The sequence below is a fragment of the Apteryx mantelli genome, chromosome 12 (assembly GCF_036417845.1).
Source record: "Apteryx mantelli isolate bAptMan1 chromosome 12, bAptMan1.hap1, whole genome shotgun sequence".
Taxonomy (NCBI): domain Eukaryota; kingdom Metazoa; phylum Chordata; class Aves; order Apterygiformes; family Apterygidae; genus Apteryx; species Apteryx mantelli.
The window spans coordinates 26,320,357-26,337,310 of NC_089989.1; the positions used below are offsets into that span (position 1 = coordinate 26,320,357).

Sequence of the window (16,954 nt, forward strand, 5' to 3'; positions counted from 1 at the left end):
GAGAACAGAAAAGTCGGTCAGTAACCACAGCAGGGAGAGACGGACAGACGGACGGACAGACGGCACATTGTTCAGGGGGCCCAGAGCGCGCTCCAAGGCTTTGCAACTGCAAACGGTTTCTGCCTCTTAAATACGAGCAACTCATTTGTGGTTGTGATCACCGATTCTGAATGGAAAACACAGGGTCCACGCAAAGGGAGAACGGAGGCGAACAGATGTCCTCACCTTACCCGAGAGCTTCCCTAGCCTTAGCCCCAAAACAAATCAGTGCATTACGAACACCAGCTGACCCAAAGGGCAAACACCAAAGCTAGAGAAAGCGCTAACCTGCGAAGAACTTACAACTGACGCTTTTTCCTGGCCTTATCTCAAGTTTGCGCTTCGCTGAGAAAAGACGAGGCAAGACCAGCCTTGGCTGCTCTATTCCTTTTAAGGATCACGACACGCTGGAGCGATTTTGCCCCGACTACTTTAGAAAAAACGTTGTGCATAGTTGCATGGGCAAAATTTCCCAAATCAAGATGGATTTTGGTTCCGTGTGCTCCTTTCTCCCCTCCTCCAGAGGGCTGAGGAACGTCCTGATAACGTAGCCAAGGGGGAGATTAGGGCCTTTCTCGCTATTCCCGTAGGTACGAAGCCAGCTCCGTTTTTAGCGAGCAATTTTCACCGCTGCTATGGGAAGACGAGAATCTCCTTTTCCCCTTTCACACATCTGATCTTCCCAGCGGGGCGAGTTTTACACCGCAGACAGAAAGCAAAACTACAAAGAAGCGAGCCGCCACTTCCGCTACCCAGATAAATCCTGGCAGAATTTCTAAGCTTTTCAAGATCCAAACACAAACAGTTTCATGGGTACAACAAAAGCGACAACTTTGAAAACACATTAATTTATGTGAAAAACAGAAACACGGGAAGTTAACCAAAAAGAGAAACCAGTCAAAATTGGACTAATTAAAAAAAAAAAAGGCTTTTAAAATAAGCAACGATTTAACATCACAGTGAATAGTTAAGCCAAAGCAGCTGCACATAATTAAGGTTATTCCGTTTCAAGCATGTTCACGAGGGTGAGGCGAAGCCCCACAGAGGGGAGCGGGGCAGCCGCAGTGAGGGGAGCAGGGGGATGCCCGGGGCGGCCGGCACCCCGCTCCCTCCTGCCCACCCCCGGAGCGAGGGGGCCCCGCGCACCTCGCCGCCGAGGCCCGGTCCCCGCGGGCTCCCGCCCCGCCGCCGCGATGGAGCCTCGCTGCAGCGGAGGGAGGCCGCAAGATGGCGGCGCTCCGCCGGGCGCCACACGAGCCGCGCGGGCGCCCCGCGAAGCCGCCACGGCGCTTGCGCGGCCCCGCGCGCCGCGCGTCACTCGCTCTGCCCAACGGCGGGAGGGCCTCGGCGCCGGGCAGCCAATCGCCGCCGAGGGGGGCGGTGCCCCGCCGCTGCGGGCGGAGATGGCGGCCGCGGCGGACCTCAGCGGCGCGCTGGAGCCGGTGGCGGTGGCGCTGTGGCCGCCCGCCGCCGCCCCGCCGCCCTTCCAGGTAGGCAGCGGGCTCTGCCCCCCCCCCCCCCCCCCCCGCCGGGGCGGGCGCCTCCTGCGAGCCCCGGGCCGCGCCGGGGGGGGGGCTTCCAGGAAGGGCCGAAGAAGCTTCCAGAAGCGCGCGTTACTGGCGGCGTTCGCCGCGGGGCTGTGGAAAACGGAGCGAACGAGCCTCCAGCGACCCCCCCCCCCCCCCGAGCTTAATCCAGATCGACCCCGTCCTCCCGAGCTGCGCGGTGCGCTGGCGCTTTGCAGAACCGGGAAGGCCTGGGGTCGGCGGCCGGGAGAAGGGGCTGCGTGAGGGGCCGCGGCGAGGCCTGTTCTTGCCTGCAGCCGAGCGACGCAGGAGGCCGCCGCCCGCCCGCCGGAGGGGAGACCCGGGCGAGCTGCCGCGCTCCTCCCCCCCCCCCGGCACCGTGGGGCTGCCTCTTCGCTTAGCGACAGCGTCTGCTTTAGGCTTCTGAACAAACCCTTGCGAGCTGGAGGCTGCGAGGGAAACCAGCACACACTGCCGGCCGTCCTCACCTTTTGATTTTCGAATTCGGCAAAGTTTCCCCCAGCTTTTATTCCGCAGCTGCTCACGCAGGTGTAAGCACTCGCCTGCGGGGGGCACCCGTGTAACTTTGGGAACCCGAGCTTCGCCTCCGCTTCCTCGAACGGAACCACATCTCTTCGCGAAGCAAACACTGTCGCGCGTTTTAGTGCGGCGATGGAGTCGCTAACTCGGCTTCTTTCTAAAGACTTAGGTGTGCGCTAGTGTAACGCCTTCATCGCTTGGTAACAGGATTAGCAGAAGCAGGTCTGAATGTAACGTTTTAAAAGATGCACTGAGGTTATCTTCATTTTAATAAAAAGTTATGTTGAAATTCTTTGAAACTAAATGGCTTTTAAAATAACTAGAGGCTAATTTTATAAAAAATAGGGCTAACTGCATAAAAATAGAGGCTTGCTGCAGTGTCACTTTAGTGTCTTCATGACTTATATGTTGAAATACTTAATGCGTACTCTGCTTCACCTTGGTTTCTAGCCTTATCTAGCATTTTCCTAGATAAGCAGTTTTTTAGCATTTTGCAGGGGGAAAACTTCAATTAAAAATACTTCGGTATTTTTGTAATTAACAAGTCTTGTCTGGTTTCTAGATCAAATTAGCTGAGGGGTTTTTTGCCTGTCATGATTTTTTTTTTTTTTTAAAGCTCGTAGACTGTCTTAAGAAATTGAATCATTAACACACACTATCTATTCTTTTTCAGTCCATATGGACTTTTTGATTTGCATTTTGTAAAAGGTTCCAGAAAAGCTAGACTTGTAGTTCAAGAAATTTACAGGAAAATGAAATGTTTATTATTTCCCTTTCTCACAATAAAACTGTTTAAAATTCATCAGCTGAAATTGCATCTCCACCTTGAAGAGGGGGAAACACCAACATGTTCTTAACACTAAAATATATGTACTGGTAAGTATCTTCAGAGCCTTTTTTCAGGACCTCTGACTCTCTCAGTTGTTCTCCCCCTCGCATGGTCTTAGGATAAAGATAAATGGATAAGGAAGAAAGCTGGGTTTTGTCCTTGATCTTCCATGAGCAAGACCTCCAGCACCATCACAATTTGTGACTTTATGTGATTGCTTAAAAAAAAAAAAAGTGTACTATTGCACAGCTAGCTTAGATCCGTGATAATGCTTTTATTTTGAATGATGATTTCAGTCTTGAAAGAGATCACTATATATACTTAAAAAATAAACTAAACCTTTTCTTTTAAATAATTTTCTGAGGAAATAGAACAAGCAAAGATTCTACAAGTTGCTTTTGCCAACAAGTTGGTTAAGGTATGAGCCTTCTACTTTTGCTGTTAGCTACCAAAGTTGTCAATAAGAAGTACATGAGATTTTCCTTTCTTCCTTTCCCCTTTTTGCTCATCAAGCCAAAGTCTCAAAGATCACACAATGCAGTCAGTTTGGTGTATGAACAGGTATTTGTTTTCAGTTCCCGCATTCAGACATCAGAGTTTGCCAAATGCTGACTTCTCAAAACGTTGGTAAGTCTCTGTAGAAGGAAGCATTGAACGTTACAAGCATTTGATTCTTGTTCTCTTCACAGTATAGCCCAGACAATGTGGCTGGAGCGGACGGAGACATTGACCCCACCGAAATCACCTTTCCAGGATGTTCTTGCCTTACCAGTTCCTGTGTGGTTCGTGTGTGTTCATGTCTTTGCCGTGGTGAGAATTACAACAATTTGTGCATCAAGCCTACTGACAAAGAAGAGGAGTATGCCAGGCCTATATTTGAATGCAATGCCATGTGCCAGTGTGGTGAATCCTGTCAAAACAGGGTTGTACAGAGGGGCTTGCAGTTCAGGCTTGAAGTATTCAAGACTGTGAAGAAAGGGTGGGGTCTTCGCACTCTGGAATTCATAGCTAAAGGAAGATTTGTTTGTGAATATGCTGGTGAAGTTTTAGGTTTTAATGAGGCGCGTAGAAGAATTCAGGCCCAGACATCCAAGGATTCAAACTATATTATAGCAGTGAGGGAGCACCTTCACAATGGTCAGGTAATGGAGACTTTTGTTGACCCTACATACATTGGTAACGTAGGCAGATTCCTGAATCATTCCTGCGAACCAAATTTATTTATGGTGCCAGTCCGAGTTGACTCAATGGTGCCTAGACTGGCGCTTTTTGCAGCCACTGATATTTCTGCTGGAGAAGAACTTTCTTATGATTATTCTGGACGATTCCATAATTTACCAGTAACTAACAGAGAGCAAAAAACTTCAGAGGAAGGTAACACATTGAAAAAACCCTGCTACTGTGGTTCCCGCACATGTACTTCCTTCTTGCCTTGGGACAGCTCCCTCTTTTCCACGCCAGGCACTTGTTCAGAGAGCTCTTCATAATTTTTCCATCCCTAAGCATACACTAATGAGCACCGTTTTCCTTGGTGGTTAAACAGCAGTTAACTAAAACCCTTCTTGCTATAGATGCATTCAAGAGCTATACTAAGGATACATTTTTTGAGAAGAGGGAGAATTATTCAACTCAACTTTTAAACACAGCCCAGATGATCAGTGAGTATCAGTTTTGAAAACTAACATGTACATTCTAGTTTCACACACTCACCTGCTAGGTTTCTTCAACTTTTGTTACTTTTGCATCTGACAATGTACTTGAGAAGGAGAAAATTCAGCCTTTACACCACAAAAGGGTTAATATTTGCACAATATAGTTGAAATGTACCCAAGGTGAGAACCCAAAACCTAATGCAGCTGTACACTAGTACTCTAAGCCATCATGCTAAACAGTAAAAGAAGAAATTTGGGTTTTAGAAGCTGATTATGTAATCTACCAGCAGTATCAAGGAGGTACATGTGGTTTTGAATAAGAGCTTAAAAAAAATTACATTTTGAGAATGTCTTCATGCAGCGTCCTGAAGATTCTGTTTTCAAGGTGGATGATATGAGGGAGCACTAAAGGTTCAGGCTGTTCCAAAACAGAATCAGTTACTAACCCACGCCAGGTGCTGTTACCTTGTTTTCTTCTGACGGTTTGCCATAGGTTAAAGCACCTGTCTCAGTTTATACTACATCTTTCAAAAGAACAAAGAAAGAATGAACTTTAACACTGGTACAAAGAAAGAACATGTGATGTCAATAAGAAAAGTAATTGAAAATTACCTAGAGAAGAGATTGAGACAAAGGAATACTGACATTTGCAAGAAGGGCATTAGGTTTCTTAAATTCCATTAAAAGAAATTACATTTTAAAATGAATTGCTGTTATTTTGTGTACCATAAAACACAAATAACTAATGCTTAGTGATGTCAAAGATTAGCGTAAATGCTTTTTCACCCTCTTTCATCTCTAGTCACATCTAGCTGCTTACCAAAATTTGGTTTCAAGGAACTAGTTCAGTTTCATTACCATTTAGCTTCTGTGTAAACTGCACAGTACCTCGGGCTCTTAGAAGTACAGTCATCCCACCTTTTTAAACCGCATCTATTTCAAGACTCATCTAATAGGATTTCTGAAGTACTAGCAAGCAGCACTTCCATGGCACTTTCCAACATTGTAATTGTCTGGAAGCAAATTTGGGCTCTGCAGTCTGAAGCAGTATGTATGATACTGCTAGTCTGACGTACAAAATCATAAAGCAGTAAACGGTAAAGTACATTTGAACAACAACAAAAAAACAGTGTTCCTGCACTGTTGAACAGCTGGCAAATATGAGAGTTCCTTTCAGCTAGTAACTGTTTTGTTTTCTTTATTTCTAGAGCCAAACAGTATTAAGCAGGGGGCTGTCCTTTCCCAGCAGACAGAGAAGGTTATTGCATCTTCATCGTCCTTGTACAGATCTAACATGCCCACTCTACTTACCAGAGTAAGTCTCTAAGTCTCCTTACACCAGGAGGCAGAAAAGAATAGATGCTGTATTCAAAATATACACTGAGCTAGCAGTTTCTTAATAAGAATTAACCACTAGTGTTTTTCATATTTCCTAAAATAAAAGCTATAGTTTCAAGATAAATACGTAAGGTAGCTTGCCTGATGGGGAAGTAAGTTCTGTAATTATAAGTTACATCACTTCCTTTCTAAAAAGATCAAATTAAGGAAGCTTCAGACAGGCTTGTTTAAAATTTCTCCCAACTTTGATGAGCAAGACACAGATAAATGGCAGTGCTCTTTTTTACAATATTGCCACATGGTATTCCATCAGTGCAAAAGCCCTTGATTTATTTGCTTTGTACAGTTTGATCTTTAACTGTATTCGTAGCCTTTGACATAATATATACACACAAGCTACCCTGTCTGCAGAGGAAAAATAAATCAGCTGTTCTATAAGCAAGCTAGCAACAACATTTAATTTTTCTTTTTAGAAGGACAACTCTTTGATTTGGAACTTAAAGATTAACTTGATAGTGATATGATAATGGAAATTTGGCTGCTCTTATTTTGCTAAACTGACTTTCCCTATACTTCCTTGACAGACTTCAATGTTGGCTATTCCTCCTTTAATAAATATATCTTCCTGCTTCTGTTACGGAGAACTGCTGTTGAGACATGTGCTGTGGTTGTAGTTTAAGCTAAAGATTACCACCCGATCATGCTCTAGATGAATCATTAACTGTCACTTCTATAGACACAGAAAGCTTCCAAAGGGTTTCAGCTGTTTGTTAAAAGTACTGGTTACAAGCAGAGCAGCCAATAACTTTACTCCTTGCCTGATCAAGCCTGGCTGTTTCTACAGAAGTTCTCCAGCCTCTGTAACTTAGAACGCACGCTTCATTAGATACCAGAATGTAGATTTCAAGATCTGTTGTCCCATTTAGAGGTTTATCTGGTTTTCTTCTCCAGAAGGGCATTGTTCCAGTCACTTTCAGCCTGCACGTTTGGGAGTGGACAATCCAATCTACTTCCTTTTCCCCTCTTGTAAATTGTTTTGAGAGTAGTTTTATACCACCTGTATTCCTATTCCTCAAGATTAGATAGGTTTTCAAGATGACAGCAGTTTTTTAGCTTCCTGTTATGAATATGTACTTGGCCTGATTTTGAATAGTTGAGGAAGTGTAAATTCCCCCCCCCCCCCAAAAAAACAACAAAACACCCAAAATACCATTAGCCATATCTAGTCCTTGCATCACCAGCCTTAAACCAGAGAACATAGCTGAGCCTTGTGTCTCTGTGCAATTCCACCCTCTCAGTCACAGCCAGATGAAGCCAGTTTCTAGGAAGTGAACTGAATATCAATTACCTGGTAAGAAAAAACTTGATTGTATAGAGTAACAAAAAGACTGTTGTACTGTTAAAAGCAGCCAGCCATATTATAGGCTTTTCTAGAACATGAAATGGTATGTTGTCATTGAATTCTAAATCTTCATGGCAATCATTAGTGGCAGTTTTCCACACGCTATACATTACATAATACACACCTTGCTATAACTTAGCACTACAGCTGGAGAAGGAAAAAAAAAAAAGACTAAAAGATAAAATAGGCCCTTGTTTGTACCTGTTGCATTTGTTCATCTTTTCCTCTCAGTTAGATGTACATGGAACCCAGTCCACTGATGATCACTTTGATGTGCTCTTGCACAATGAATCCACTCCAAACAGCTCAAAGGGCAGAGCTCTGTCTAACCTTCCTTTCTACTCTCAAAGTGCAGTAATGATGATCTGTATTTCTGAGGTTTATAACTACTAAAAAGAGGTAAGTTTTGATCCACACTAGAGTTTGGTTTTGATTTTTGAGAAAAGAGGCAACCAAGCTTGTCAGTGATCCAATTTCAAAGCTAACTGTCCATACCGCAGGAATTCCAGGTAAATACAGCACTAAGCATTTGTAGAGCCACCCTGCGTTCAAGTAAATCTGCCTTCAGAGACTCCCTTGCAAAACAAAGCCATAAGAAGATATTTCGAAATAAACGACCAGATTCTGAAATCCTAGAAGGATACTCATTTATATGTAAGCTTACACAAATCACAGAGTGGTTGAGGTTGGAAGGGACCTCTGGAGATCATCTAGTCCAACCCCCCTGCTCAAGCAGGGTCACCTAGAGCACATTGCACAGGATCATGTCCAGGCGGGTTTTGAATATCTCCAGAAAAGGAGACTCCACAACCTTCCTGGGCAACCTGGTCCAGTGCTCAGTCGTCCTCACAGTGAAGTTTTTCCTCATGTGCAGATGGAGCTTTCTGTGTTTCAGTTTGTGCCCGTTGCCTCACGTCCTGTCACTGGGCACCACTGAAAAGAGTCTGGCCCCAAAATTTCTGCTGAATTTCGATATTCACTGAATTTCAATATCTGTATTTTATTTACAACTTCAAAAGGGAAGAAACCTATATGCAAGATCAACAAATGCTCAAGGATGGCTTCTGGCTATACACAGCAGTACTTTGAATACAGCATTTTTGTTGTTGCTTGTGATAATTAATTTCAACCAATTGCTAGATAAGGAAAAGAAATGGTCAGATTGTCCTCCCTTACAGAAGGTATTTGAACCTGTAAAGATCTGACAGAAATAACATCAAATTTAGAAAGTATAATTTGTATTTTGTATTACTGATAGTTTCAAAAATAATGGGAAAAATATTACAAACACTCAAGCTTGGAGATTTTACTTCCCCATTGAAATTAATTCAAAAAATTTAATGAAAGATCTTATATTTTAATACAAAGTAACATAATTCAAACGAGCAGCATGAATGGAACACATTAAGCCATCTCAGTGGAAGACCAGGAAGGCTTTCTTCCACATACCACCCACAGCACAGTAAGTCTTAACTGACATAGCTGATCCTGTAGTGCAGCTTCACTAAAGCTGTTTTCAAGATAAAGCCATAAGAATTTTACAGTATAGAGATTCATAAGATTTTAAGTTTTTTCTTCCAGAATATGAAACAAAACAAACTCTACATAAAATCTTTACTAAAGTAAATTCACTCTTACAGCAGAAATAAACCTTTTAGAAAGTTCGGGATAAAAATTCTTTATTATCTTAATAAAATACATGCATTAAAACATCTATTTTAATTAAAACTTCTGGTGCTGGTCAGCCAGCCTTCACCATACAAAAGATTTGCCATAACTTTCAGTATGCTCATGTGACTGCATGATGTATTAAAACTTGGCAAGCTCTAACTCATAGTGGTGTATTCTGGAATCAATTTTTTCTGCTGCTAAAATTAACTTTAGCTCCCTAATAGAGACTGATGTTTGTGGAAGGGCTTCCTCAGCATTCTCCAGCGCCTTTCTTTCAACATGAAGCACTAAGTGGAGAAGCAGTTGGTAAGCAACAGATTTGTATTGACCTCAACCTGACTTACTGTAGAAAAAGACAATGCTGCAGGAGTTAGGGGCAATAATGCAACTGTTCTGTTAACACATAACATTTTCAATGTTAGAGCACAAAGCAGCTGACAAGATGGCCAAATCCAACCCCTATTTTATACACAGTTAAGAGGCCTGTAAGAGGTCAGCAACACAGCAAGCCACAAGAAGTCTGGAAGGGTGGCCGTTCTGGTTCAGAGCTTAGTACACAGAAAACTTCTTGTTTAGTCCCCAGTTAAGGCAAACAACTATCTGGCATAGCAGTATCTCCAGAAAGCATGTCCTAGAGTGAGCAGCAGTGCAAAATAATTTGTGGAAGGGCTCAAGTGTGTTCAGATCCTCAAATGAGGTAGTTCTCAGTATTCCAACTTCCTCTCCTCCTCTGTAAGGCTTTGGAATGTTTTGTTTGGCTTTTTTGTTGTTGTTGGGGGGGGGGGGGTTGCCCTTTTTTTCCACCCTCTCTCCTTTAAAAGCTTAGAGGAAAGTTTCAGAATTTATATGATTAGTTACATTTCCCATCTCTCCACTTTTACAACCTTCCATTCAAGTAGAGCCATGTGTTAGCCCCAGCTTCTAATGATGGCATTTTGGTGATTATTTTCAAGTCCCCAAAATAAGCCTACAGTGTCCAAGAGAAATTCAAAGGAAGTTGACAGTTTTTCCAGCAATAAATCTCCAGCATAAATAAACACTTAATATTTTATTTAAATATGTACATTATGTTGCAGAAGGCACTTTCTAAAGAAGAGCAAGTAGCTCACCAGAAAAAACACATTTTTGGACGTGATTTTCACTGCAACAGGAACGTAACAGAAGTTCTACACTAGCTGCCCATGTCATGGTAGTTGCGAAGACTGGAAGACAGACCTCTTCTTACAATGGTCAATTATGCCTCCTAGGAGGCTACCAAAGCATTAACTGTGCTTTAAATTTCTTTTCAAGTTGTCTAGAACCTTGTAAAGTCCTTGTTACAGGATTCTGAGTGTGGAAATTGAAACTGTAAGTAAATTAAGCTATTTATTTAATAAAGATTTTTTTCTAAAGGAGATACTAAATAGAATTATTCTTTTAGAACAGAAGCAGCATGTTTCTCCTCTCTTTTGAGCTAGTGTAATTCTGGAATAGTCCCACTGAAACCAACAGAATTCACTGATAAAAAGTTTAGTAGAGATAAAAATCTGAGCCAGGTTCCCCAAAAATAAATACATGAAGTTTCCTCAAGTAATATTGACTTGTTCCAGAATTCCCCCCCCCCCCCCAGGAGCTTGAAGCATTAGATTTTTTCCATTCTGTCTCATCAGCAAGTGATATTCCGTGCATTTCTTCTTCCGTGTGTGAAATTCAGTCCTCTATGTCTCAGTGTGGAAGCAAATTTGGTCACTGCAGATCTGGCAAGCTGTCTGCTGCACAGCGGAAACCCAGATTCGAAGCAGAGCTATCAGGAGTGTTTTGACTACGGGCTGCACAGCGATACCTATAGCAATAAGACTGGAGAGTAAGAAGGAGGGAAAGGGAAAAAAGGATAACTTTAGAGCATATCACAGCTTGTGTTTCCATAGGAAAAAAATTAGATTAATATCAAAGCTTTTCTAATGCTGCTGGAAAGATCAATGAACTGATACAGATCAAAATCACACATCAGGATATTAGAAATAAGGCAAGTCCCACTAGATAATGAGACCAGTTGCAACAGACAGAATACGAGTTTGAATGGCAATGTACAATCGCGTGAGTGTGGACTAGTAACACATCTCACACTGGGAAAAAGCCAAAATGACCATTCTGCTGCTCCTCTTTTCAGAGAGAAGCAAGCAGGTCGGTTGCTTATACTTCAGTACACTAAGGGACAACTCTGAAATGAAAGAGAACTGGCACCTGTCAAAGGCCTTCCCCGAATGGGATGTAACAAGAACAAAAGAACTGGAGACAAGCTCCTCAGCATTTCTATGGTTAACATTTTAGAGATATTGATAAAATCTGGACTGGTGGCTACAAGAAAAGCTACCAGTGGCTTTGTTTTAAATGGAAGAATGATTCAACTGCATTTCAATGTTCCTAGTAAACAATTTTGAACAATCAGCGTTTCCTCAAAAATGGAGGAACCACTGTCATACGGTTTCTTTAAGCATAAAAGGAGCAAAAGATTATCTGACAGGACTTGTCCTTACAGCTGCTAGGTACAGTCATCTGATTCAACTGCAGTGCATCAATGGGATTTATCTCAAAAGCTTTTCATTATGAATCTTGCCTGTCTTGTGCTTGCAGGATTCAATATTTCTGTGACAGGCTAGTTGGATCAAAAATGGCACCTTAAAAGATTCAAAAAAGGACTGCTGCACTTGCACAGTGCTGTCCAACTATGTCAGTAACAAGTTATTTCAGAAACAATTTATATGGTACCCAATGAACCTAACTTGGAGTGAAATCCACTAGGAACAAGGTCAAACACCTTCTTGATAGTAAGGTAGACACTTAACTATAAGATGCTTTGTATGTTGCTGGGCTGTACAAATTTGGCCATGTCTCAGTGCACATTGATATCTCTCTGCTCCTCAAAAAAAATTATACCACAGTGCTACAGAGTCTCAATTATTTGATGTTAAGAGTGATAGTTCCCAAACACTGCAACAAACTAATCAATTTAAGATATTTGCTGCATCAAGCCAGACTCCCCGGAAGCAGTCATCCATAGTAGCAGTGAAGCAGGACAGCCACTCTGGTATTTTCACCAAAACAAGTAGAATTTGGTAACCCAGCCTTTCATGTAGCAACTCCAGCATAATCCACCATCCAAGATCTGCCCCACTTTGCTGCTCCTTCAGCAGATTTGGCTGAGGCCTTGCTGCTCCTACCCTTCCCACACCTCCTACCTTCTCCCACAGCTGCAGGCTCTCAGCCCCTGACAAATATTGCCACTCCTTCACTGGGGCTGTTCAGCTGCATCCAGCCAGGCTCTGAACCAGATTTCTGGAATGACTGGGTTAAGAAGCAAACAAAAACCCGCTTTTGGAGGGTGGGGGGTAAGGTTTCAGGGAGGGCATTTTTTTCTTCAAATCTAAATCACTTCAGAGTTAGGACACAGCTACACAAGTAGTTGAATTTGTACAACCAGGAGCGGGGTGACAACTTAGACTGTCATCCAGGGAACAGTGTGAGCCATGCCATCCACGCGGAGGCGGCAGGTCACTGATGTTATCTCCATTAAAGCATCTCCATCTAAGGAGACATTCAAAGAACAATTCTTCATTGGATCTTGGATTCCAGTGCAAAGCCAGAGAGCAGCTGCTGCCCTAAACAGGAACGGTGCGTACTGTCACTGTCCCACACTGCAGAGGTCTACATGTGAACTCCAACAGCACGCCAGTAGCATTTACAAGACCAACTATATTGAAAATAAAAGTAGCCATGAAGTGTATGTGTAAGCAGCTACATACTTTAGCTTTTGTCAACTCTAGAAGAGGTAGAACAGCAAAAAAATCTAAATAGATTTTTAGGCACTTAATGAAAAGCCCTTGTACTAGTAATATTCAGTGATTTTTTTGTCTTGATTCACAGCCTACTTTTATCACCTACAAAGAAGACTAGGACAGACTAGAATCTTCAGATGCCTTTAAAATGGGTCACATTATTCATCACTGAAGAGTCTATTCCAGTGTTAATTTAATCAAAACTGCTAATTAACATCTGACATTGATTTCACCCAAGAAGGAAATCAGTGTAGAAAATGGGATCTCACTGTAGAAAATTTAATCTAATTATGAGGAGGATATGCCAGCTGTAGGCTTTGAATGGGAAAAAAGAACAGAACAGCTTTAATGAAAAAGGAGATACACAATGAGCATTTTTTCCAGCACAGTGTGAACACAGAGTTTAAAACACGACTTATGTTCATGCAGATAGCTTTGCAAAACCTATCCTGCGTTTCCCATTAGAAGTTAAACCCAAAAGAGCATGAAAAGCTACTTACGTTGTGGTGGTATTCATACTTTTCAGAAAGAATTTGAAGTCTACCCTCCACCAAGCTGAAAACTTCATCTCCCAGTAATCTTTCTCCAAACACTTTATACTTTTTTTTTTGATTGAGTCTCATTCTAAACCTAAAAATCACATCTGTACTTTCTAGCATTGTGCTTGAGTGATGCATATAAGATTAAAAATAGAATCAGGTGCATGCATCAGTTTCAGCTTTTACATCAAACTGTATACTGGGTAAAGTAAAATTTTCCCTACCCAATGATTTCACCTGGAATAGAATTAAAAATATATATATCCCATAAGAGCACTGGGCATTGCTCTTCCTTAAATTGCAGGAAACCCTTAACGAGCATACAGGCTGTCAGGGAACTCTGTCAGAGGATCATTTAATTGTCAGCTCATGTACTTTCAGAGGAAAGATCAATATGAAAATACAGTTACTGTCCAAGATAACTTCATAACATCCCTAGCATCTATCTTCTGCTTTTTTTTTTTTTTTTTTGCTATATCAACTTTTTCAGCAGCTAGAAATGAATTATTTTTCCTAAAGCAAATTGGTCAGTTTAAGAAAGAAGTGCTCTCTCCACATTTCCCCTTGCTTTTTTTCAGAAAAGCCCAAATACCTAGGGTTTATACATTCAAGTTCTTACATGTATGCTATAATTTCTTAATTAGATATAGATATATCCACAGAAATAGATAAATGGACAAAATACCAGCTTCAGGCAGTTTATGCATTAGACAATTCAAAAGAAGAAATTGCCAATATTGACACAGATTTTGCAAAGGGATCTATCTGCAAAATCTCAGATTCCCCCTTTTTTGCCTCCCTTCAGTTAGGGCCACAAGGGAAGTTTGAATCAGTTTGTCTGAGCAATATTATGTTCATGGAAGTGCTCCAACCTTGTAACCAGGAAGGCAGTTCTCAAAGAAAAAAAAATGAGGCGTAGCACTCATGTTTCAGACAGAGAGACACAGTCCTAAATACCTCAGTTGACTGCCTAGAGGCAATCTGTGGACACTATCACAATTTTTAAAGTACAGTAGTGTATCTTGACCCCAAACATCAGTCTTATGAAACAATCAATAGAGGCCTCATCTCCTCACAGAAAGCGTATGAAGTCTTATGCAATAAAGCACTATCAATAGCTTTTGCACTAAGTACAGAGTATTTTACAGGAGGAGCCTAGATAGTCAAATGTCTTGGAAAAGATGGAAAAATATTAACAATTCTTGATGTCAGGCTTCCTGGAAAATAAACTGTGTTCTGTTCTCCAAGATCAAGAATTATTTTCTAGGAAGGAACAGTCTAAGGCTGAATACAGTGGGCTCTAAAGCATGTTTGAAACATGCCATGTGGGAAGTACTGACACTTTGTCACATTATCCAAACTGTCCTGCAAAAAGAGGACACATCTCAAGTGCACATTTAGATCTAGCTTCGTAACTTTTAGGTTTAAAAGTCTGCACTGAGTTAAAGTTTACATCAAACAACATTTGTGCTATTTTCCAGGTCTCTGTGTCAAGCGAGATAACATGGCATGAGGCAATCACATTTTGTGGTTTCAGCTAATAAAATGTCAGCTGTCTTTTACACCGAGTTTTATATTGAACTCCATACAATATAAAAGATAGATTTGGCTAGAACTGGAATTTGCTGAAAAACAGTACATTGGGGAAGTTTCTTTCCGTTTCCCGTGCAATTGAAACAACTCAGAGTCAGAGCTAAAGAAGCTTCAGTTTTCCTGGGCAACAGTATCTCAGCTTAACTCCTCATTGCCCCAGGAGACAGCAGAACCTCCTTCCAGAGGATAACAAGCAATGATTACTTTAAGCAATACAAGAAGCATCAGGATAGCTTTTCTGCAGAGTATTTGAATTCTTGTGAAGTCTGCATCTAATTCCTATCAAGAACTAGTTGCCAAATATTTCCTTCAGTTTAGTCTCATGACAGCAGAAATAAACGCAGACAACAGTAGAAAGCAGCAGTTGCTAACAACCCACTAGCTAAACCCATGAATTCTACTGTAGGCCTTTTGACATTACCTTATGGCACATATAGGATCCACCCTTCTTCACTTTGTCAGTCCCCGATGAGGGCCCTTTCTGTGGATAAAGGGACACTGGTTAGTATTGCTACAAAGGACAGTTGCCAGCTACAGGGTAAAGGTACAAAGCTGTAAGAATAAGGAGGTGAGTAAGGAGCAGCCATCAGTATTCAAAGTAAACAAACTGCTGCTCTATCTGAAACCGGAAAGCTTGAAACGACAGCACTGTAAAGGACTAGCAGACAGGAGAACGTAATTGTTCTCCCTCTCTATTGCTGCAAATATTTAATATTCTAATTGTTGCCCACCTGTCAAGAACACCTGGTTTTGTTTCTGTAAAGCACCTGCTAATATGCTGTAACAAGCAGTGACAAGCATGAAGGAGTTAAGATCTTTCAAAACAGATAAGATTCTGTAGTTTCAGACTCTTCCTAATGAGAGATTATGCATTTTCACACAGGCCAGCCTGCACATCCACTGAAATTTGCAGCTGTGATCAGGTCCACTGCCTCAGGTCTGAGAGTCACTGCCCTGGAGGGGAAAAACAGACATCTAAGCACCTTACGTTAGTCGCCTTGTAAACCTGCGAGTCTCCAAAAGGAATTTGGAGAAGTTCTGTTTTTCCTCAATGCAATCATACACATACTATCTGGGGGCCAGTACAGAACAGGGGCTGTAATGCCCAATGTTTAGGGCTTATTCCCTTTCCAGTCTGAAGTGATGTCTGAAACACAAGTTAGTGACTGCACTGCAAAACATTTTATTCTGCATCATCTCCCAGTCACCGCGTGCTAATTCTGTCGTTTTGCGTGATCATGACAGCTGAAAAGGCCTGCAAAAAGCACTGCACTTACGAGCAACAATTATGTAATTGCACATTCATTTGCAGTTTAATGCATGTGATTTCTTTGAACTGCTTATGAAATTGGCCCTAGAATTGCTTTAATAAGGTTATTTCACAATTCCTCTTACATTCTAACTCTAAAGGATGGGCCACTAGTTTAGAGGAGAAAGCTAGGACTCCTTGATAACACATTCTGTTGCTAGCTTTGATCCATATTTATTATGCAAGTGAGCAATTCACATCTCTCACCTCACTCCTTTTAGCTGTGAAACAGTTACTACTGCACTTGCCTAATGCTTGACTTTAGAGACTACTGCTATACTTCAGATTTGTTTCCACTGTTGATACCATTGTTGATACCAGTCTCATATGCTTTCTATACACCATGTGCATTGAGAAGCTACTTTTAAGAAGGAGCCAGAAGGATGTGTGTCCTATAAAAGCTATAAAAACATCATCAAGAAAACCAACTGCTATTGATTAGGTAGCTGGCAAGCCAAGCCTAAGTCTCTAGCACCATTAAGGATCCTTTCAGCAAAGCTGTAAGAAGTCTGATTTATGCTTTTTTTTTTATTATTTCTGTAGCACGCTAATGACAAACATTTGGTTTTCATGTACAAGTCTCAAAGAATTCATCCTTTAACTTGAAGTACAGGCTGCCGCTTCTTCCCTGGTTGGTAGGATATACAAATCAAGCCTATTTCTAGACAAAACACATTAGAAGCATTTGTTGAATATAGGAA

General features: G+C 41.7%; 2 protein-coding genes across 2 annotated transcripts in view; one reads left to right on the forward strand and one right to left on the reverse strand.

The window, feature by feature from the left end:
* Positions 1 to 1,432: 1,432 nt before the first annotated feature.
* On the forward strand, positions 1,433 to 10,391 carry LOC106489795 (histone-lysine N-methyltransferase SETMAR). Its single transcript, XM_067303516.1, has 4 exons — positions 1,433 to 1,529; positions 3,624 to 4,076; positions 5,795 to 5,901; positions 10,074 to 10,391. The coding sequence occupies exons 1-4, from the start codon at positions 1,443 to 1,445 to the stop codon at positions 10,099 to 10,101; spliced, it is 675 nt and encodes a 224-aa protein (XP_067159617.1). The 5' UTR covers positions 1,433 to 1,442; the 3' UTR covers positions 10,102 to 10,391.
* Positions 10,029 to 16,954, reverse strand: part of SUMF1 (sulfatase modifying factor 1) — a 40,845-nt gene continuing 33,919 nt past the window's right edge. Inside the window, exons 8-9 of the mRNA XM_067303662.1 lie at positions 15,366 to 15,425; positions 10,029 to 10,833 (exon numbers count right to left, since the gene is read on the reverse strand). Coding sequence (XP_067159763.1) covers positions 10,723 to 10,833; positions 15,366 to 15,425 — 171 coding nt within the window. The 3' untranslated portion in view covers positions 10,029 to 10,722. The remainder of the gene's footprint in view (positions 10,834 to 15,365; positions 15,426 to 16,954) is intronic.

What these genes read in the sequence shown, in the direction of transcription:
- LOC106489795 (XM_067303516.1), top strand. Translation starts at nt 1,443, where the DNA reads ATGGCGGCCGCGGCGGACCTCAGCGGCGCGCTGGAGCCGGTGGCGGTG. An exon ending in CCGCCCCGCCGCCCTTCCAG is followed by an intron (nt 1,530 to 3,623) that starts GTAGGCAGCGGG and finishes TTCTCTTCACAG; the next exon opens with TATAGCCCAGACAATGTGGC. An exon ending in AGCACCTTCACAATGGTCAG is followed by an intron (nt 4,077 to 5,794) that starts GTAATGGAGACT and finishes CTTTATTTCTAG; the next exon opens with AGCCAAACAGTATTAAGCAG.